Source organism: Falco naumanni, chromosome 1 (assembly GCF_017639655.2).
Source record: "Falco naumanni isolate bFalNau1 chromosome 1, bFalNau1.pat, whole genome shotgun sequence".
Lineage (NCBI taxonomy): Eukaryota > Metazoa > Chordata > Aves > Falconiformes > Falconidae > Falco > Falco naumanni.
Window position 1 is genome coordinate 87,200,416 of NC_054054.1, and position 22,579 is coordinate 87,222,994.

At 52.2% G+C, this 22,579-nt stretch overlaps 2 protein-coding genes across 4 annotated transcripts in view; both read right to left on the reverse strand.

Annotated features, from left to right (window-relative positions):
• Positions 1 to 233: 233 nt before the first annotated feature.
• Positions 234 to 4,232, reverse strand: GP1BB (glycoprotein Ib platelet subunit beta). The gene is made up of 2 exons (XM_040603129.1): positions 2,621 to 4,232; positions 234 to 1,892 (listed from the first exon to the last, which is right to left on the reverse strand). Exon 2 carries the CDS (start codon positions 1,720 to 1,722, stop codon positions 1,108 to 1,110), a length of 615 nt encoding a protein of 204 aa, XP_040459063.1. The 5' UTR covers positions 1,723 to 1,892; positions 2,621 to 4,232; the 3' UTR covers positions 234 to 1,107.
• Positions 4,233 to 4,353: 121 nt separating this feature from the next.
• Positions 4,354 to 22,579, reverse strand: part of SEPTIN5 (septin 5) — a 47,580-nt gene continuing 29,354 nt past the window's right edge. Inside the window, exons 1-11 of one of the 3 annotated variants that reach the window (XM_040603075.1) lie at positions 20,655 to 21,182; positions 15,599 to 15,695; positions 14,982 to 15,068; positions 14,294 to 14,417; positions 13,987 to 14,121; positions 13,221 to 13,338; positions 12,801 to 12,902; positions 11,790 to 11,886; positions 10,290 to 10,425; positions 8,280 to 8,382; positions 4,354 to 7,946 (exon numbers count right to left, since the gene is read on the reverse strand). In XM_040603075.1, the coding sequence (XP_040459009.1) occupies positions 7,890 to 7,946; positions 8,280 to 8,382; positions 10,290 to 10,425; positions 11,790 to 11,886; positions 12,801 to 12,902; positions 13,221 to 13,338; positions 13,987 to 14,121; positions 14,294 to 14,417; positions 14,982 to 15,068; positions 15,599 to 15,695; positions 20,655 to 20,744 (1,146 nt within the window). In that variant the 5' untranslated portion in view covers positions 20,745 to 21,182 and the 3' untranslated portion in view covers positions 4,354 to 7,889. The other 2 variants (XM_040603083.1, XM_040603093.1) reach the window with 2 other exon arrangements.

Sequence of the window (22,579 nt, forward strand, 5' to 3'; positions counted from 1 at the left end):
GTCACCGCGTGCAATAAGCAGCAACGTGGTGACACTAGAAGAAACTCCCGGTCAGACCGGCCCAGTTCAGGCCCAGTTCAGACCAGCCCAGAGAGCAGCTGCCACCGTTTAACCCCCTGAGGAGCTGCTGGTAACATCTCCGCCTGCCTCCTGTAGCTGCTTTGCTCGGCACGGTTTGAGCACTGGAGTGCAAGATGCCTCGTGCCCAAAGGAAAAACGAGCCCTCCACGCCATCGCGCACCATTGCTTTATTTCAGTCTCGCTTTGTTCCAAACATAATGAAGGCAGGGCACAGCCAGCAGCAGGCACGTGAGCGGGTTTTGCAGTTTGAACTCTGAAAAGCCCAGATGTCTTGTGCTGGGTTCCAAGAGCCAGCAAGAGCCCCTGGTCTCAACAACTCTTGGCTTAAAGGGGGAATTCCCCTTGAACATTCAGGGCCCCAGTGTGACTCAGTACATTTTGAAGTCAGCATTAAAACCCTTAAGCAGATTAAAAGGAATGAAGATAGGGTAAAATGGGTAGGCTTCTGAACATTCCCTCCCTCCCTCCCACAAGAAAAACACCGGAAAAGATGCATCAAGCAAGAAGAAACATCCTTTCCCTTCTCCGGATGGGAAACTGAGCTAGAAGAAGATTAAGTCACTTGTCCTAAGGCCGTCTGTGGTAACACCAAGGAAACCGTATTTCTCCACTGTCCCAGTCTGGTACCTTACTGCCCGCTGGCCACCTCTGTCCCCACCCCACCCAACGCAACCAGCAGCATTGCAGAAAGTATGGCTGAAATACTCCAGCACAGGAGGGATCAAGCACCATTAGCACCTACAAGCTTATGAGCAGTTTGAGTCAGGTCTGGTTGCTGTAGTTTATACAATTTCCTTCGTCTACCAAACCAGCAAAGCAATCAAGATCATGCTAAAGACTTTAAAGCATTAAAAAACACAAGATCAGGTCCTTGGAAATACAGCAAGTGTCTGATCAGTTCAAGTCCTGCTTCAGACTGCAGTCAGGATCCGATGGTGCACTGAACTGTCCCCCTTGGCTACCACAAACCACATGACCTTGGCACAGCATCACCCAGGTGGGAGGAGGGTCTTCAGTCTTGTGATGTTAATCACTGTTGTAGGAGCATCTTGAAGAAGATGCCCAGGCATCTGCATGCTGATGTAGATCTTGGGTGGTGCTACGGGCTTCAGCAGTCATTCTCCGAAATTTCTGCAGGTAGACAATGATGAAGATAACCAAGATACCCTGGAGAAGAAGGAGTACGAAGAGACAGAGTTGAGAGAGGAGAGCCAGGCTGCAGTACCAGTACTGGCACGTAGAGATTATCTCGTCTTCTGTCAGATAGGCAATGATGCGGTTCTGCAGGTGAGCTGGGGAGGTGCATCTCACATCCCTGTATAAGGTCCGGTTCTGCTGCCACTGGAGCCAGGAGCGCAAGTACAGGATGTCACAGTTGCATTCCCAAGGATTGCCCTGCAGGTAGACTACCTGGAGGCTCTTTAGGTTGTCAAAAAGCCCACTGGGAATAGAGGTGAGCCTGTTGTAACCAAGGTGGATAATTTCAGCTGAAGGGCGGAAAGCAGCTGGTAGTTTTGCTACAGTTAGGCCTTTTGATGTGCAGTCAATAATGTTGGTGGCACACTTGCATGGCGCAGGACACGTGGGTGTCACAAGTGGGAGAAAGCCAAGGAGGGACAAGAAGAGAATTCCACTGTTCATCTTCACCTGCAAACACTCCCCTGGTGAAACTGGATGAGGTGGAGACCAGGTAATCGGACACCACACAATCTAGGACTGACACCACAGCCCAGGTCTTCTGTTGGTTTGTTCCAAGGATGAGTGTCTAAAGTTGGGTGGATGTGGTGTTCTTCACAGGAGACGCGAGAGCTCTGAAAAGAACAGAGTTAAAAGAGGTGTGCAAATTCTTGGTCTCTCATTACAGGAGAGTGAATGCTCCTGGTCTTCCAACTCTGGATCTGAGGAGAAGTATGAACAGATGGCTACTGGGAGGCTTAGCTGCAGCCATCAAATTCATTTTCAGTAGTCCTCGTAAGTGTACAAGAGCTGCTTGTATTTTTGGCATTACTGGAGGCACAGTACTATGGTAGCCAAGAAATTTTATGTCAAGGAATCAAAACTTTGAATACGAAACTGCTGATGCCTTATCATAACAGCTCTGAATTATATCTGTAAGCAAAGCTTTGTTCATGCAAACTGCAAGAGGAGATTCAGAAATAAATTTACTGCTACTACAAGTTAAAAACAGCCTTTCTAGTTTTGAAAAGAAGTGATAAACAGTCCTTGGCCAGCAGAGAGGGTGCTGACCACTGAGGGTGGAGGTCAGCGGAGTTTTCCATGCTGAATAATCAGAAGGTGAACAATGTCCTTCTGGAGCTGTGACCATGCTGGGAGACATGGGTCAATAAGCCATCTTTGTACTGTAGTCTCATGTCACTGCTGAACACACAAGCTGCTACAGATTCATTAGGACAACTACATATACCTGTAACAAGGCAGTGCTTTTCTGTGCAATCCATCAACCAAAGGAAAAAAAAAAGACAAAAAAAAGACAAAAAAAAAGACAAAACCACCCCAAAAGGTAGCTTTGTTGACTTACCAGAGCAGTTCAATCCTTGCTTTCTTGCTGGTTTTACAACACAAGAGGAAGGTCTTAGGGCAGACCAGCCAGTGCAAGAGTGTTTGCAGCTGCATAGCTGAGCTCCCGGATGATCCCCTTGCAGCTGGCTGGCAAGATAAGGGTCAGGCTCATCCCAGGGACACCTCCCACACGAGGCCTTCCTGCAAGTTTGCTGCATGTCACCAGAAGCTGAGGCTTCATTCAGCAAGTCTTCCAAGAAATGGGAGCTGACACTGCTCGCAAGAACACCTTTGCTGGGAGAGACGCTGACAATACTGATAACTGTGATTCTGGACCCACATGCTCAGTCCAACAGAAACATCACAAAGGCTCAGTTGCAAGGTAGTAACTCAAAATGCATTTCTCAACCGGGATTGCTACTGGTTTCTACCATGCTCCCTAAGCACTGTGGCTTTTCGCTTCCTATCTCATCAGGAAGACTATATTTGGCAGAGCAGTGAGATCCTAGTGCTTGGCAGTGTGTCGACCCTGAGGTTTCCCTTGAAGCAGTGACACACGTAATCCTAATTAGCAGTGGAAGATCTGCTGAAAGAAGTGAACTTCCAGTGACCACAGTGGTGGCTACAGTTGAGCCAAGGAGAAAGGCACTTGCATCCTCTCCTGATTGTTACAGGGGTAAAGCATAACTCTTGGTGTTTCACCATCTAATTAAACTAAACTAATTAGATTCACAGGAATGATGGCAGACTGGGAAAGATTGTGCTCCGAGGGACTGCAATTTTGATAGTCAAGTGAACTGGCAGCTCTTGATGAGTACAGCTTGCAGTTACTGAGAAAGACTGACCACATCCTTTATTCAGAAGTTGCATTACACAAATACTTAAACAGATAAGCCCAAGGGTCAAAAATACATTTAGGTAGAATTTTGTCTTCTCAAGGCCACTGCACCTTCTCAGATATTTTTCTGCCATCAGCCTGACTCTAGGCTGTGCTCCTTAGGATAAAGCCACCAGAATTACATTGTGAAACCATTGCCCCATTGGGCCCAACTCTCCATTACCTCGTACTGTGCACATTGTACAGAGCAGGAATGATGACTTGTTGTTAAGAGAACTTCAGGTGTAAACAACAGGAGAATTTGGTCCTAAGTCAGCGAAAATCTCTGATGCTCTAAACAAAACAATTCAGCTGTAAATTTCTAGAAAGTTGGAACAGATCATTCCAATTGTTTCACTGCGGCAGGCAGGCAGGCAGACTGGGAAAGAGGTCTTAGGCTAACAAATGAACCCAGTTTTTCCTGCAGGGCCTGCTTTCCGCTTGGGAGCAGCTTGAACGACTGCAAGACTACTTCTTATGCATTCAGTGCTATGTTTATTCACAGGCAGGTGTTTAGGCCAGGTGTGGCACAGAGCTGATCTACAGCCAGACCCATTCTGGCTCTACATACAGCACAGACTCAGCAATGCTCCTTTGGCTACTTACAAGCTGGATTTTCTGGGACTGGATCCTGCCCTGCTGCCCATTGCTGATTTAGACACCACTCCTAGGGGAAGCTTAAAGACAGAAGAACTTCAAGATCATCTTGTCTAGCTTCTGACATAAACAGGCCAGGAATCTCATGCAGGAAGCCTTGCCTGGCGCCTGCTCTGACAGAATTAGATAACAGGAGAAACAGCATCAGTTTTGTTCTCTCCTGCCCATAATGTATCACCAATGCTGCTCAAGGGAACTGAAAATTAAACAGAAAGAGGTTGGGTTTTTGATGTATTTATTTCACTGATCAATTCAGGTAGTAAACATTAATAATAATAATAATAACAACAATAATCATTTAATAAAATGGATATGTTTTAAAAGGTTTCATTTTTCTTTGTTCACAATGACAAAATGTTCTAACAGAAATTTACAAAAAAAAAATATATAATAAACCAACAGATGGACAGGAAACAAAGAGCCTAGGAAAGGAGCAAGGGGTGAGGAAGTCACATGGTGGGAGCAAGCCAGCGTTAAAGCACAGCGGAGTTTGTGAGGAGAAGCAGGGAATGCCATCGCAGAGCACAAAGAGTGGGACCCCCTCTCCTCTGAGGGAAGGCATGCGGGGAGGCAGCAAGGACTGCACAGGCAAGACCAGTACAGCAGTGGCACATAAGGAGTTCATGCCACGGCTCCATCCCTAGTCAGGCACAAGGTCCAAGATGTTGTACCGACAGCCCCAGCTGCAGCCTGGGATAGCTCTGTGGAGTGGGACACGCTCCTGCAGTCACTCAGCAGGGTAAAGCTTGGCAGAGGCGTGGGAATGTGCCTGGGGGCGCAGGGGTCACATATAAGGCTGTGGAGGGTTGCGTGCAGGAGGTGTTAAATTACTTTCCTATCCACACTTCTCACTGCCAGAGCCAAATGGCCAAGCTACATTTGTTCAGGAGTCTTCTCCGCTTTCCCTGCAGCTCAACGCAGCAGTACAAAACACACCTCCTTTAATAAACAGATGCCACCTTCCAGGCCAGAGACCAAATCCCTGGTGTCCCCCACCTAAAGCCTGTTTCTAATCCTTTTCCAGGCAGCCCCCAAACTCTGGTGCTCTGGGCAGGGAACCTCCTACACAGAGCTCAGCAGTACCACTGCCCCTCTGTAGAAGCCACCTCTGGTGTCTCCCTCCTGTGCACTTTTTTCTAAGCACAATTTCAACCACCTTTGCCAGCTGGTAGCCGAAGGCCTCAGCTCTCTGTAGAGGACATCTGTGACTATGGACTGGATGTAGGAGCCGTGCGCAATGAGCTGATGGAGACTTCCTCACCCAGAGGAACAGGGGCAGACTGGCCCCCAGCAATCCCACCTGCCTGTGACCGGTGCACCCTGTGCTCTCACCAGCACACAGCACTTCTGCACACAGCCCAGCGTAAAAGCCGTCAACTCCTTTATGTCCAGGCTGGAGGGTAAAGGTCTCCTTCATCTTCTAGGAATGTTCAGTAGAGGAACATCTCCAGCTGGACGGGGCTCATTTGCAACAGAACATCCTCCTCACAGACAAGACTAGTTTATGGAAAGAGGGAGCAGGTACTGCAAGGTGTTTCCCATTATACTAGCATGGATAAAGCTCAGAACTCAGAGTCTTCCTGCTTCGGACAGCAGCAAACCAGCTCCAGAAAACCTGGAGGAAGCTCCTGTTTCCAACTACTCCACTGCTCAAGTAAGCACATCACACAAAGAAAGGCCCTGCATGTTATTGAAGCCAAGCTAAACTCTTCCCCTCTCCTAGCCTGGCACTGCCACTACCACTCATGAGCCCATTATAGGGGAGAATGAAGGAAAAACCAACACTGTTGGACACTGCTCTTGCCCAGCCTGTACATTGCTGCCAAGGGGCTTCCACATTTCTGCCAAGGGGCTTGCACCCTCACTTTGTCCCTCCACACTGTGCCAGGGTCTCTCCCCTGCCCCTACAGCCCCTGTTGTGGCTAAGCAGAGGCTCTGTACAGTGAATAACTGGAACCAGCCAACCTGCTCACCAGCTGGACAAGCCCCGATCAAGACATTAAAGCCCCAGAGGGGAATCAGACGAATGCAGTGCCCGGTAACTGAATTTAGGGCCTGGCTATTCCTGGCCAACACTGTGCTTTCTACCCAGGGAGATCTACTGGGGACAGCCAGAGATGGAGGAGCAGATACAAAAGGGGAAAGGGGACAGAGGAATCGGGCCAGGAGCCAGAGATGCAGAAGGGCCCAGCCCATGGCAGCATTCCCTGGAGTTGGAGGGAAAAGCCAAGTGTCTCTCCCTTCAACAGCCCTGATTCCCTGTGAGCGCAGCAGGGTTGCTGGTGAGGCCAGCCCTGTCAGGCACATAATGCTCCAGCTCTGGCTGGACTAAGTTAAAAATACTGCAGGAAGCAAGAACAGGACAGAAGCCGCTGCCCAAAGAGCGCTCTTATCTCTGCCTGACAGATCCATCAGCCTTCCCAGCACTGAGACAGGAAGAGCCTTGGACCAAGGAGGGGAGAAGGGCTGAGTCGCAGGGGAAGGGCAGGGGAGCAAGTGCCAAGTCTGCTGGGCTGCACTCAGCCCCATGCAGTGACACTCCTGCACCTGCCACACTGCCCCAACACCTGTCTGGACAGGCGGCTTGTGGATCTCTGGTACAAGCCCACAAAACCTGCCTCTTTCCCCAGGAGAAGCTCAGAGCCAGCAATGCACTCGTGGGACAGTGCAGGACAAAGCCTAGGGACAGGGCACAGCTCTGCATTTGGGGTTGGATTTCTGCCCTAGGGTTTCTACCCCCTCCAAAGCGGTCCTGCCAAGCACTCTGGCTGCCACGGTGCTTTTCAGAGCAGACACTGGAGACTGCAGCTGGATGACCAGGGCTAAACCATGAGATACCCTTGCCCAGCTACTGCAGGGCCCTGGGGTTCCTCTACCAACACCTCCAGCCTGCTACGGGAGGAAACTATGGCTGGGAAGGTGCTCACTCCCATCATCTCCTTGCAGACAACAGTCAACAACTCATCCTCTCTGCCAGAAGGACATAACAGAGCAGCAGAAAATGTTTTCTTCTAACCAACCTCGAGAGACTCAGTCCAATGATCCTGGAGTTTCTTGATAGGAAAAACAAACCCAACCAACTAAACAAAAACCCCAGAAAAACCCAGGCAGGAAACCAGGCAAACATCAGGATCCCTGAGCAGGTCAGTGCACAGAGAAACCCCAGCCCCAGCTCTCTGGGCCAGGGCTGGCCCCAGGCTGAGGAGCCCAAGCAGCACAGGTCAAACTCACAGGAGGGTATGGCTGCCTTTACAATGCTTGTGCTGGCCCCAGACAAGGGGAGTGGGGAGTGGGGCACAGCACCTCAGTTGGGAGTAAACATTTACGTGCATTGACACAGATAGTCTTCAAGTTCGTACACCAGAGAAACCAGGACTTTAAATACCAGAGCATTCCCAAACAAGAGATTAGTACGTGGGAAAGGGAGATCTTTTTCTTTTCTTTTTTTCTTTTTTTAGGATGCCTTAGAGACATACCAGGCTATTTTCTTAAAAAAAACCAAAAGAAAGAAAAAAGAAAAGAAAGAATAATTATTAAAAAAGAAATACACATCAGTTAACTGTTAAGTGAACAGCCTCCTCCACAATCCAGCTGACTGCAAAGCCAGCATTGCTGCTAATAAATTAGAGGGTGCAGGTGCAGCTCTTGCCCACAAGTCTCTATACAACACAAAACCTTTTCTAAACATCCACAGCTCTTGCCAGGCCTCAGCTGGTCACTGGGGGATTCCCTCTGCCCTCTGAGTACCTGCCTCTCATTGATCCTGCATCTGCTGCTGCATCTTCTGCAGCATCTCTTGCATCCGCCGTAACTGCACAAGACAGAAGAGATAATCAAAAAGGGATCTGTTGTGGCTGGGAGCTGATGATCTGCACTGGGGGTAGTCACTTGGAGCTGGCAAAGGGATCCCTCAGAGTATTAACTCCTGCTGAGCACAGAGGGATCTGTGTCTGGGGTGGAATGGAGCCACATTTCCCTGACAGAGGAAGCCACAGCTTTCACACCGTGTCCTCCACACCAGGAGCCCATGATGGTGGGAGGCAGGAGTGGGAAGACCCAGGGCAGCCTCTATGGGGCAATCCTGGCGGAACTCCTCAGATTCCAGCTCCCACACCAAGATGGCCCAGGCAAAAACGGGTCTCACCTCCTCATCCTTCATTTTGATCAGCTTCTCTGTCTCAGTGTCCGGTGTTGGGAGAGGCAGGATAGGAATTGGGCTTTCTATTCTGTTGTCCTGAGTCAGCTTGCTAGAGAGATGGAGAGAAGGGAGAAACACAGTCAGTCGTGGTTCAGGCTGGTTGGCTTTTGTGTCCTCACGCAGTGGCTGTCACTCATGACAGCAGACCTGCCAGCAGTGCAGCAGCATGCACCCAGCCGTGTGGAGGGGCTGTGGGGCAACCTAGCCCAGAGGTGTGGGATGTACGCAGATGCAGAATGAAACAAAGTCAATAGAAGTTTTCAACACAGAACTGGTAGGCAGCTGACAGAGAAAATCCAACCAGGCTTACACTGACAGCAAACACAGAAAGGGCTGACGTTTCTGACCACCTTTTGCGATTGCGTTGGCAAGCTTAGCAGAGACATTTACAGTATATTTAGCTGGTGTCCCTTGGCTCATCTCTACATGAGCCTACTCATATACACAGCACCAACACAAACTGTCAGCATCCCTAAGGCACTACATGCTCACCATGGTTCTTTTATTGTCAGGAAGATAAAACCAGGGGAGCAGTTTAATCACTGCAAGTCTGATAAAGTCTGCCCTCATATTCAGGAGGTGGGAGACACGAGACACAACAGGCACGGCACAGCAGCGTTGTGATGAAGGCTGGGGGTGCACACAAGTGCAGGCAGGGTATGGAGGAAGGAGGTGACTTTCCTCCAAAGGTCAGAGGAGCTCTCAGTAGGGGAGGAGAGGGTGGTAGTGGCCAGAGATGCCTGGGATGAAATTGGGAATTCAAGATGCCACTTGCAGGTGTTCACCACTTGGAGTCACCATTGGTTCATTATTGAGTCAATCCCAGCCCTGGAGCTTGGGATCTCATCCCAGAATATCTCTCTAGAGAAGGACTCTTACCCACTGCTAGAAATGGCCACGCTCTGGTTTTATGAGACTTGTTCACTGGCAAGGAAGTAGCCATGGCGTGGGAAACTGTACCAAACAAGCTTTTCTTAAGCTCAGCAACTGCTTTTTCATCGTTCTCTTCTTTTAATAGACACACAGCCTACCTAAGTAGCAGCTGTGACACTTCTCACAGATCTCCAGCATTCACGATAGTTATATTGGGACTCTGCACTCTCACTGTTGAAAAAGACAGGCTCATCTGCTATGTGAAAGCACTGAGACACACTGCGTGTGAACAGAATGCGCCAACCTGCACATCTGCACACACGCAGGGCTGTTCCTTGATGAAGCACAGCCATTTCTGCTCTGCAACGTGGCAGCACAGAGCTGCCTGCCCGGCCCCTTCAGGCAGGAAGTGAAGGGGATGCTCTACAGCAGACGAGCCAAGACCTACTTAAATCCAAAAATCTGTCACCAGTTTTTCAGTCATGGAAGGCAGAAGGGAAAAAAAAAAGAAGCCTGTGAATGCGTTCTCTTCCATTTTCTAGTCATTTTGACTCAAACCACAGAGAATCAAATGCAATGGGAAGACAGTGCAAAGAAATCTTTGGGGATGTGTTAAGAGTCTTGCTAATTGCCTGGGCTCTGTTGTCTGAGAAACAGCAGCATCCCACGGGTCATGCTGTCATTTGGACAGAACAGCAGAATGCCTTCTCTTTGGCCATGCACACAGCTATCACCCACCAGAGAGATGGTTTACCTCCCATTTCATTAGGCTGAATATACTTCACCCAGTACTAGAAACAGCTCTTCAAAGGAATCTCCAGCCCGATTTCCCAAGATCCGCACAGGGAATCCTCAGACAGGAACGTGGACTATCAGAACTAACCCCACCACGGGTTCAGGCTGTGGGAGACACACTTGGATTTGCTATTTTACTTCCCAGTGCCATTCCCCAGGCTGCAGCCCAAATGTCCCCAGCAGACCCACAGCCTCTTGACCATTGTGAGGAGCCATTGTGAAAGCAACCCCAGCTCAACAAAGAGTGGGACAGCCCTGCTGCCTCCGTTTGAAGCAGCAGGGACCCACCTGGTCATTTGCTGGATGCACTGAGCTCGGTAGTTCTCGTAGTGGACATCGCAAGTGACGTCCTTCAGGTCATGCATGTGTGTCCGGATCAGCATGTTCCGCAGCTTCACAAAGTCGCAGTGTGCCTGGTTTTCCACTGTGGAGGCAACAACGGGACAGTGCTTGGATGGCACGCCTCACCAGCCCTCTCCAGAGCCCCTTTTCACTTCCCAGCACCCAGACTGAACTAAAACTGTCCCCAGGGCTCCTTTGTCACCATCCTCCCACACACACCCCACCACCACCACCCCCCACCCCCCCGCCACTGCCTGGGGCTCTCCCCCTGGCCCTGACCAAGGCCCTGATGATGCTCTGCGGAATGCCAAGGCCAAGCTGCTGAAATCACTGTGCTCCCAGAACTTTTTCTGGGTAAGGGGATTAATCAAGTGCATACAGCAGAGCCCTGAAAGAGGATGCTGCTCCCAGGTACATGGCATGTCACTGTTATAACCACAGTGAGCACAAGCAGTGCTGGAGGCAAACTGCTGGTCTCCTCAGAATTTAGGACTGATAAAAAGGCCCCTGTAGGCAAAATCAGACCCTCAGGGGAAAAGCCATGAGTAGGCAATGGTCTGGAGAGCTGAAAGAGCTGCTGTTACCACAGGCAGACAGGCTCCAGGCAGCGTGTGCTCTGCAGGGAAGCATTGTGCTTAGCAGCTGTGCGTCTGCCAGGGTGATCTCCATTTACCTCTCTGCAGGGCTGGGGGAGGCCAGCTGTGCCAGGCCCAGGGTCTCACAGAGTTGATCCCACTGCCAAAGGCCAGCACCCCAACAGGCACAGTCCCCTCCAGAGCCAGCGAGGGAGGAGAGCCAGCAGCTGGGCAGCCCAAGCATCCAGCACCAGCCCATCAGTGCGCAAACTTTTGGGATCTAAAGCTGCAAGACCTTCAAGCAATGTACCGCATGGGGGATTCAGCAACAGCAGAAAAAGCCATTCCAGGGTTTTTCTGCCTACAGGCTTCATGAAATTTCTCACTTTAGAAGGGAAGAAAGTCAGAGACAAACACATTGTGAGTCAGCACAGCCTCCAGCCCAACAACTCCAGCACATACAGGAGGAGCAGCAGAGGAGGGGGTGCAGGAGGGTTTGTGATTCAGTTGAGGGTACCAGCTTCTCCCCAGAAACTGAACTGGCAATGCCCAGCCTCCCCACTTAATAAGAAACCATATCCTAGCACATTAAAGCCCAGGCACTCTTCCATTCACAGTGGAGCCCCTCTTCTTCAGTCTGTCATGGCTTCAGAAGCAGGGTGATTGCTACACCCCCAGTAACAGACCTCCTGAACCGGTCCCAGTGCCTCTGTCTTCACCCTGCCTTGTCCCCTACCACATGCCATACATGGCACAGTCACTCAAGGCTGTGCAGAGGTGAGGTCTCCCCTCCCATCCCTCTTGCAAGCACGTGCCTGTCCTTCCCCTGTCCCTGCTTGCCCCTTGCTCACAGTGCCGGCTCCCCGCTTACCTTCCACAATGCCCCAGGGGTAGAGCCGTCCACGGACTCGCTGGCCTTTTGCCTCCACCACAGTGTTACTGCCAATGACAGCAAAGGGAGCGCTCTCCTGCAATGAGAGGCAACACTGAGCCCAGCTCAGTCCAGGGCTGCCCACTCTCCTCCAAGGGCCAGGCTCAGGCAGAGTGGAACAGGAGGAAAGTGCTGGTAGGAAAGGCACAGGGACATCCACATGTGCCACAGCGCTGGACACCACAACTCAGTTGCAGAGAAAAGCCTAAGGCACTGGGATATCCACAGGCAGCCTAATTCCCAGCCTGACCTTCTCAGCTGTCCTGAGGAAAGCTGTCTCTCTGCAGGTGCCTGCATCCCTTCTTTGAGGGAAAGCTCTAAAAGTAAGCCAGAGCAAGAGAGGCTGGGACACCAAGCAAGTGGGACAATGTAGGCCAAGAGCTTGTCCAGGCAGCGATGTACAGGTCATGCTCCTCTCTGCTCAGAAGAGTCAGAGCCCATTGCACCTCTCTGACAGGAGAAACAAGGCCATACTGCATGCATACACAGGGCTGGCTCAGCTTGGGAGAGGGTCAGGCTGGTGCTGCTGGGGCCTCCAGACAGGCCTGTATGATCATGTTGTCTTCCACCATGCAACTAATATGTCACAGTGGTGTCTCATCACTTACAAATTGCTCCTTGCTGATAGCATCACTGAGAAATAGGTGGTTACGAATGCCGTACAACCCAGTCTTCATCTTAAAACAAATAGGCTGGGGCAGACTGAGGAAAGACTGACTGTCTGGTGGGAGAGCAGAGGCACTACATCTTCACGCCACACTCTACTTCATAGCCCCAGCAAGGACATCAGCACCTTCTCCAGGCCATCTACCATGTGAGCCAGCATAGGCTGTCCCCTGAGTATCAGGAGCACAGGCCTTTGGCACACACAGGGCAGCTCTGGCTCCTTCTGGAGAAACCATCATACCCACAAGCCTGACTTCCCAGTCCCCTGCTAAGCAGGTTCCATACCTTCAGCTCTCTGTCTTGCTGCTTGAACTCCTCATCTTCATCAGAGTCACACTCAGGAAACTGGTACACTTTAATACCAAATTTGTCAATCTCTTCCCGGATCTGTGTCCATGCAAGACAAAACCAAAAGGATGCAACATTGAACAATATAGAAATGCTGGGTTTATTCCCTGTCTGTGCAACCATGGGTTTGCCATAGCCTACAGGTGGTGAAAGGATTTGATGTTTCTTCCCTAGCTGGCCTTTCTGCAGACACCACTTCTCACAGCAGAGCACTGCTGCAATTAGACTTGCAGATACTGTGTGTGTATATACACCCCCCCACCACCCCGTATACATATATACATCTATCTCCCCTGCCGCCTCAGCCCCTCCCCACCACCACACCAGGTACACCCCTGCCGAGAAAGAGCATCTCACCCTCTCTTTCAACTTCCGGATCTCGGAGGGGATCAGGCAGTCGGCTTTGGCAATCAAAGGCACGATGTTGACCTTCTCATGCAGAGCCTTCATGAACTCAACATCCACAGGCCTCAGCCTGCATCAGGAATGAGGAGGACACAATTAGCGAGGACACACTGGGCAGCTTCCCCCCAGCCTCTCCCACCCACCCAGCATGGAGGGAAAAGGACAGCACTGCCACAAAAGCCTGCGGCAGCACTGGGACAGCCCTCAGCTAGTGCTCTGTCTTCAGGAAAGCTGTCCTGTATTTTAGCCGCTGAATGTCTCACACAGACACAGGCTGGGTATTATTTGCTCCCTTGCGGGCCAAATACTGCCCAGGCCACAGCCTCCCTCCAGCTGCGCTCTGCTGCGGCAGCCAGCACAGCCCCTGCAGCTGCGCCAGCCAGGGCAGGCTCTGAAGGCAGCCGAAAACTCCCTTTCCTACCCATCAGTCAGGCTTAGCTAGATAGGAAGATACAAGTCTGTGTGGCATTATTTCTCCTGATTTCCAAAACAGGCTGTAAGGCCTGAGGGAGACCCACTCTGCCCAGTCACAGGCAGTCTGTCATGGCAGCGAGGTGGAGGGAGGCGGTGTGATGCTCAGCCAAGGGGAGCATCCAGACAGCTCTTCTCCTGTGCCAACAGCCCTGCCAATGCACAAGCTGCTACAGGGCAATCCTGCAGCACAAGGGTCTCCCCTCTGGACTGAGTTACACTCGGGTGCAGGAGCAGGGGCTCTCACCCGTGCCCAAAGGGCGAGATGAAGTAGAGGCAGCAATGCACTCGGTTGTCCTGGATGTTCTTCCTGTTCAGGCCGCTCTCATCACGGAAATACTGTTCAAACTGCTGGTCAATGTAGTCAGTGATGGGCTTCCAGCTGGGGAGGGCAATTAAAACAAAACAAAATCACACGTTTAACAGGACAGTGTCTCCTAGGGACTACGAGGCAGCAGCATCCCCTTCCCGCTGCCAGGCTCCCTCCTTGTGAGACACCCACAAAAAACAGATGTGGCCAACAACTAGGAGGAAGGCAGCAGTGGCCTGCTCACCACTCAGTGTTGTTAACAGCATCTCCAAAGCCCGGTGTGTCCACTATAGTCAGCTTCAACTTGACACCCTTCTCCTCAATGTCCACTGTGTGCTTGACAATCTCCACTGTCTGGTTGATTCTCTCTTTGAACAGGAACACGTGAGTTAAAGCCAGGCAGTAGCACCGGGGATCCCCACTCACACCCACGACAAGCTGGCTCCTTCCTTATCACTGAGCACAGGGAGTAACATGGGTTTCAAAAACCCCTGATCATCCTCGAAGAGGCCTCAAGGGAGTGGTACTGGGGGGGGGCAGCAGCAGGCAGGCAGACTCTCAGAAGACACCCAAATCTCTGAAGTGCTCACAGCCCAGCAGTGCTGAACATTTTGTCCAGTCACTTGGGAAGAGGAATCTCTACCACACTGCAGCATCCAAGAACAACAGACAAATCTCAGCCCAAAGGGCTAGTGCTGCTCTGCGGCCTCATCTTCCCTTTGGAGGGCAGAAGAGCCCTGCAAGCCAAATCCCTTTTGTGTGAATACTAGTGCTTCTGCAGCCAGCAAAGGAGAGCAGAGCAACACACAACAGGGCAGGGATCCAGCCAAGCCTGGAGCTGCTGCCGAACCGAGGAACCAAAATACTAGTCCTTAGGACAGTCTAAATCTGCAGGCACAAGGACCGCTCACCCCACTTTGTCCCCAACTTACCCTCTGCGTTGAGGAGCTTTCTGTCTTTGTAGAGGTCTGTCAGGAACAGGCTATTCACCAGCGTGGATTTGCCCAAACCCGACTCTCCTAATTGACAGAGCGCAAAGAGGAGGAGGGAAAAGCAAGTAACATGACCCACTAATTGACTTACAAATGAAACTCTGAACAAGGCTTTGAATCCTGAGCCAGAGGAAGTGAGAGAGACGAGCTGTCAGAAGCTGTTTATTGACATTATATTTTTCCAGCAGGGGGAGGACTTCTGCTGCAAGATGTCTCAATCCTTGCACAAATGTGATCTCCCAGCTCCTCCATCCTCCCTCTCCTTCCTTTCCCTCAGTCCCTGGCTGGTCCTTCCTTTGCCACCCAGACCAGCCATTCTGCTGGAGGGGAAGCTTGCTTGAGTGGGTTATGGATGCTCAGGAGGGACCCACTCCTCCTGGGGAAACTGTCTGACTGCAACACAGGCTGGGGAGCAAAGGAAAGGCTGAGACAAGGACCAGAACAGAGAGAGGGGAGGATCCAGATCCTAAGGGAGTACCTAGAAGAAGCGAGGAGAGCTGGGCCCCTCCACGCACCCACCATGTGGCCCAGCCACCTTCATCCATGGGCGGTCTCACCTGCGACCATCAGGGTGAAGTCAAAACCCTTCTTCACGGATTTCCGGTGGACCTGGTTCGGCAGAGTGGCAAAGCCCACGTACTGCTTCTCATGGTCCTGCAGGGCAGAGGCAGATGGGAGCAGGTCAGGCTGTGCCACCCCTCCTGCTCCACAGCCTTACACAGCGACAGGGCGCTGGACTCAAAAGCCCCTGAGGCAGAGCCAAGGGTTGGAGGAGAGGTCCATCCCTGTCCTGGCAGTGGTGTGAGACAGGGCACGAACCCCCTCTAGGCTCAGGGACTTCTGCCCTTCCCACAGGTGGGCATGGAAGGCCACCTCCTCCCAGCCGCAGCCCCACTTGGCTGCTCTCACAGCCAACACGGCACTTCACTGCAGCCCCCCAGCACTGAGAGCATCCCGCCATTCCCACCAGAGAGCACATCTGGAGCTGCTACTGACACACAACCTTCCTCCTTGCTTCTCCTGCACAGTCACAGGCTCCCTCCACAGCAGGGTCACCTCTCCCCAGGTCTTTCAGAGTCATTTCTACATCTCTCCCTCCAGAGGCCCATGTGGAACATGATGGAGAGCTCTGTAATCAGCACCCCAGGGCTTGCGGTGTCTAGAGGAAGGCACAGTGGCTTGGCTTCTGCTTGACCTGAGAGGGGATTATTTCTTGCTGTGTCACAGCCACTCCTGGCTGAGTAAGAGGAAATCCTGAATAATCCCTAGTGTTATTTCTGAAGACACAGAAGTTCAAGGAGCATGGGAAGTGGGAAGATGTGGAAGTACTGACAACACAGGTGAGATGCTTTTAATGAGGGTGTTACTTACAGTATTAGTGGAGTGGTAACTACAGCCTAACCACCCCCCAGACACAGCCCCCCATCACTGAGTGCTCTCCTACAGCATAAAAGCCGCAGCCACCCCACAAGCGCAGCGCACGCTCTGTACAAGCACACTAAGTGCATGCCAGGAATGACAAGTCCGATGGTGTGTTTCACAAGCACGCAGCATTGCATCCCACAGCCAGGACCAAACATGCAGCCTGTGCTGCGTCCCCTGGGCACACACCCTGCTTGTGCAGGCTATGTCCCAGAAGGTGAACATGACTCGTCTAGGGGATTCACAGACCTGCTCCAGGTCCTGCCCTCGGGCTGGGCTCCGCACATGGTCTGATGCTCACAGCTCAGGTGGCTGTGGGTAACTGTGGGCCACACAGCCCGGTTGCTCCAGCCAGCCTCCCTCTGAGCACCCCTGGTCTTTCACAGCCTGCACCCTCACAGCGTGTGCTCCTTTCCCCAGGCCCTATTGCTGAGGAAGGGTGAGCACGGACCCTGGCAAACACCTCCCTTCTCACATACTTTCCGAGCTGGACCAAAGGCGAGGCAGCTGTACACAAACGCCTGAGCTACAGACATCACAGACTCCGCTTTTCAACATCACTTAAAATAAACATACCCCTGGGATTCACACCACAGGCAAATCCATGGAGCCAGGAGTTCCTCAAAACCAGCCCCAGCTCCCACCCAGCTATGGATGCCCTCAAGCTGTCCTCACCCCACAGCTCTCTGGCACTGGTTCTCCAGGCAAACCAGGAACACCTCTCTTCCTAAGTTTAACTATCTCCATTCCTGGGGCTCACGCTCAAAGAAACACAAGTTACAACCCAGTGTGCTGAGCTTAGGGCAATGCCGACTCGCTCCTATTGCCATATTGCAAGTGGGCAATGCAGCTCCCAAGCAGCCCTCTGCAGCCTCTGGCTGCACATCCACACATGTGAGCATCCTCAGCCATGCAGACCGCAAAATCCTGGTAGGGACATACAGCAAGGAGGACACACCGTGTCTTTCTCCCAGTGTATGGCTGCTCCAGAGCTGCCCACTCAGATGGGACAGACATGGCTAATGTCCACTGCAGCCCAAGGACTCTGTTCTTTAGCATGGTCACTGCCTTCTAGAAATTTAGGTTTGGTTTGGGTCTCAGACTTGGTCACTTCAGTCCTGACAGAGTGACTGTGGGCTCTGGTCTCCCTCACTTCACCCGCTTGCTAATATGACTGAAGCAATGCTGTTTCACCACCTCAACAGTCCAGAAAGGCAGGAAGGGTCAGAGCAAATGAAATTAGAGAAGTGGGGAGATCAGAGAGTGCCCAAAGCACTCCACTGGCAGCTGTAATGGCTGAGCTAAAGGCAGTGGCATCCCAAAGCAGCAGTGCAGTGAGCAGCGGTGAAATCCCAGCGTGAAAAGTGATGGCAGCTCTGACAAGCTGCAAGCAACAAAGCAATGCCTGCCTGAGGGACACTGCGAACTGCCACCCAAAAGCCTCAGTAAAGGCTAAACATGAGATGTACAAAGCAGGGTCAGAAATGTGACAATGGCAAGATCAAGAAAACAAGACCAAAAGGTTGATTCCAGCCCGTGTCCCTTGGTGCTGTGGCTGCCTCCCAGCTGCTTTGCTTCCCAGCGAAACAGATCCACAAACACAACCGAAGTGCAGCCGTAACAGCCAGCGCCTCACAGTGCAAGGCCCAGTGTTGCTCAGCGAGCAGCACAAATGTACAACACCCTTCCCGTTGCACGTCTCATACATGCAAGCTTCGGAAGAAACCTGCCCCAATCCTTACCACACAAGGATCACCTGCTCTCTCCAGTGACTTGACATGTGAAATAGGACTAGTAATGTGCTAATAAAACCATAGCTGAAGCTCGGGTGTGTTTCTCATTTTCTTTGGTTTTTTAACCTGGATGACTAAGAGCTGACAATAGAGACACTGGGGAGCTGAACTCTAGTGCTTACTTCAGCCAAGTGTATTGGCTGAACCTGATCCCTCGTTTCTGTTCAGCTCAACCAAGAAAGTGTGGATTTACCGTACCTCTGGTTACCTCCCCATAGCTCAGTGGAATCACAGCATTTGAAATGAGCAAACCCTGGCTGGCTGGTACTGCTTCCTTCCTCGCAGTAAGGTCAGTGCTGGGTGCAATACCAAGAGAAGAGCTTCCCGCACAGTGGGAGCCAGCTGGAGCTGCAAGGGGAAAAGCCCGGTCCCCAGCCACGTCTCCCTCTGACCACCCACGGACGCACTGCAGCGGAGCCAGCAGCCAGCATATCTGCCAAGGGTAAAGGCAAGAGATACAGGGGAAATTGTGGTGAGGGAACCCCTTCTTCTAACAGCCTTCTCTCAGAACAACAGCATGGCCCCTGCACCACGGCCAGCCTCGACCCATGGCTCCTCATCTTGGCTCTGAGACACCCAACTTGTGCTCCCATCCCAGCCATGTTCAGGTCTGGTCTCTGTATCCCTATCCACTACAGGGATACGTCACCATCTCTGCTAGCGCACCAGCATCAGCACCACACTTAAGGAGACCAAGTAGCCTCCTAAGCCTGGTGTCTGCCTTGCTCAAAGCCCTACACCACTCACCATCTTTGTTAGGACCCAACATGGATGCTATCTGCAGAGCAACTATGCATGGGATGGAGAGTGCTGAAGGGGGTGTAGAAGGCTGTGAGAGCCACTGAAGGAGACAGGCGACTTTCAGGGTTATGAAAAGCTAAAATCCATTAATTAGATGAGAGACTTGGACCGAGGGAGTTCCTGAAGGCATCACAGCCCCCTCCACATGCTCCTGACCCTTGCAAGCCAGCTCCCCTCAAGCTGACACAAGCCAGGACAGCCAGTCACTGCACCGCACTTCCCTCACCAGCACCAGCTGTCAGGAAAGGGCCCCAGGAGCCCCTCTCCGCACTGCCTCCTCCACACACTGCCTTTGTTCCCACATACCTGGGAATATGCCCCCTGCACGGCAGCAGAGGCCACCAAGGAATGTGGCTGACCTCTGGGGCCCTGTTACAAACCAAAGCATCCCAGGCCAAGCAAAACATGTCTGTACTCTCCCTCGGCACACACTGCTGGTTCACCAGGTATCACAGCAACACATCATGTCCTCACATCCTCCACCACCCAGCCAAGGTGGTCAAGGCTCTCCCTGGGAGTTCAAGCCAAGGAACAAAGCACTGGTGGGTTCAAGTCCTGTTCCTACTGGGGGTAGAAACATTCAGTCATCCCTAGTACTGAGGTACCTGCAGGGCTGTCTGTACCTCCAAGGCACAGTACACAGCACAGCCTCCATGGCTCCTGTCCTTCCCAATTCCTTCCTCATCTCTCCAGTGGATGTGCTGTTAAAACCAATCCAGGTCTCGTGTGACTTCACCATTCAGCCTGGGATAAATGGGGCCTTGCTGGGTGTATTCGAAAGAGCTAAAATTAAACACCATGGGACCACAGCAAATTTGAAGAACAGCCCCTATCCCAGGTCTGGAGCAAATCTCAGAAATGATGGAGCTTTTGCTGGGATGTCGGTGCCCCTGCCTCCACTTCTTCGGGGAGCGCCCCCTCCCCCCCCCATGTTACAGCCTCCAGCAGAAGCTGCCCAGCTCCCTCCCGGGTGGCCCTTCCTCCAGCCATCCCCCTCCGGCCAGGCACGGCCACCACATCCGCATCTGCACGCACCAGCACAGCCCAGCCCCAGAGGACAGGCAGACTCTTCGCTTCCTTTCACTGCCAGAAAGCTGCATAAATTAAAAACACAAACAGTCCCCGGGGCATCTCCCGCATACATCTGCCACCTTGGGCCTGGGGCTGAGCATGGGGGTATCAGCAAAACCACTCACCCACCAACGTTTGCTGCAGCAGAAGGGAAACTGGCTAGTCCAGCCCAGCATTAACATGGGAACACAAACCAGGCTGTGTTTTGGCACACAGGCAGCGCTCTCTCCTGCCCTGAGCCCCCCCCAAGCATGCACACGCCATTCAGAGGGGGAATCACTGCATGAAGTAACCACACAAAAATATGCTGGCATCTCCCAGCTGTCCAACATGCCCGTTGCCCCTCTCCCCCAGGGGCTGCTCCCCTCCTTTCTGTCCCCACCATCTCTCCCTTACCAGCGTCTTTCCACTCCTCTGCTCCTCAGAGGTCTCATCTTGTGCTGCACACGTCTTCTCAGGCACCATCCTCCCCCCTCTGTCCCTGCTGCTCCCTGGCTCGCACAGTGCTATAAATACATCCCTGTACCTTCAGCTTGGCCGGGTGGCTTCGCTGTGCCTGCGTCCGGGGAGAAAGCAGCCGCTCCACTAACCGCTCCTGAATAATGATCGAATCCATAACCGCGGCCGGCAGGACGGACAGCCGCCGTGGGCCAAGAAAAAAAAAACCCAACCCATGTGTTCCCTCCCAGCTTCACTAAATCCATGCAGCAGCCCCCCCGCCTACGCATGCACACACACACACAGGGCTGGCTCAGCTCGCAGCAGCCTGGCGAGGCAAGGCGGAGAAGAGGCGAGGCGAGGAGAGGCGAGTGGGCTCCCACGGCAGCTGCCCGGGATTTCCTGCCTCCGCCTGTGCTGCAGGAGGAGCCTGCCAGCAAGGACAGGACAAAGCCACCGACAGGCCAGCGGCAATGTCTCTTGCCCTGCCACTGTCCCGCAGAGAGGTTGCGCATGTACCGGATGCTGTCCCGGCCCTGAGTCAGAGTCCTTTGTCAGATGGGTTTTGTCAGCGGGACAATTTCTTAGATATCCTGCCTGACACAGCTGAGACAAAGGCTGGCTGCAAGGAATCTTGCTCTCAGCAAAAACCTTCTGCTTCTGGCTGTGTGTATAAAGGTTTAAAGAGTCCAAAAAGCTGCCCAAAATCAGGGTCCAAACTCAGCCCCCAGACCGCAGTCCTGGTTGACATGGATCTGCCTCCACGTGGTGCCGGTCCCTCTGTTGTCTAGTGCAGGCCCTATTGCAGCCTCACATCTGAATCCAATTTGAATAGCAGCTGATGTGTTCTGAGCCTTATAGCAACCATTTAATCTTCTAGGGCATTTCAAAATAAAGAGGCATCTGTGTTTGTTAAGCATGAGAACCAAGCTCAGCAACAGCCTAGTGTGCACAGAAAAGTCATTCAAACCTCCAATTTGGGTTCTGAACCTATGCACAAGACCCGCTTTCCAGCTTCTCTGTGCAATCACAGAAACTGAACAGCAATTTATCTGAAACAGACAGAAGCTGATCATTTCATATAATCACATGATTCCAGAAACTGGGAAGGTTAGTATCACAGCACTTATAATAAAGTCATATGAGATGGCAACACTGGTGGTGCTGGAGGAACCTGTCACTTGCCACACGGGTTCCTGAGCAGCTTTCTGCTTGTGCATGGGGAAGGATGCCGGACCACAGCCTCGTTCCTGCCTTGCTCCCAGCCAGAGCTCCCGCTGTTTCTCCGGGAACTGCAGGCAGTGGCTCCACAGAGCACCTGACCAGCAGGGCCTGTGCTGGTCACCCTCAGGCCAAACCCAGAGCCTTCACCATGCACTGCAAGTGGGGCTGACACCTGGTTCTGCTATGAGGCACCAATACTGCAAGGTCTCCAGTGAACTGAAGCCTGGGGGCAGCTGTGAGAGTCTTAGAAACACACCACAAGCTGAAAAAGAAGGAAAAAGAATGGTGGTTTACCCATGCTGCCAGCCTGCAAGCTGAGGGAAGATGACCTCACAAGTTGCAGGCATAAGGTCCTAAAAACTGAGAGTTGGGGATGTTCAGCCTGGAGAAGAGAAGGCTCTGAGCAGACCTTGTAGCGGCCTTCCAGTACCTAAAGGGGGCTTAAGGAACGATGGGGACAGACTTTTTAGTAGGGTCTGTAGCAATAGGACAAGGGGTAATGGTTTTAAACTAAAAGACAGTAGATTTAGATTAAGTATTAGGAGGAAGTTCTTTACTGTGAGGGTGGTGGGACACTGGCCCAGGCTGCCCAGAGCAGCTGTGGGTGCCCCATCCCTGGCCATGCTCAAGGCCAGGCTGGACAGGGCTTGGAGCAACCTGGGCTGGTGGAAGGTGTCCCTGAACAGGGCAGGGGGGTGGGACTGGGTGATCTTTAAGGTCCCTTCCAACACAAACCATTCTGTGATTCTATGAAAAATAAATGGATGAGAACTGGGCAACACCCCCAGA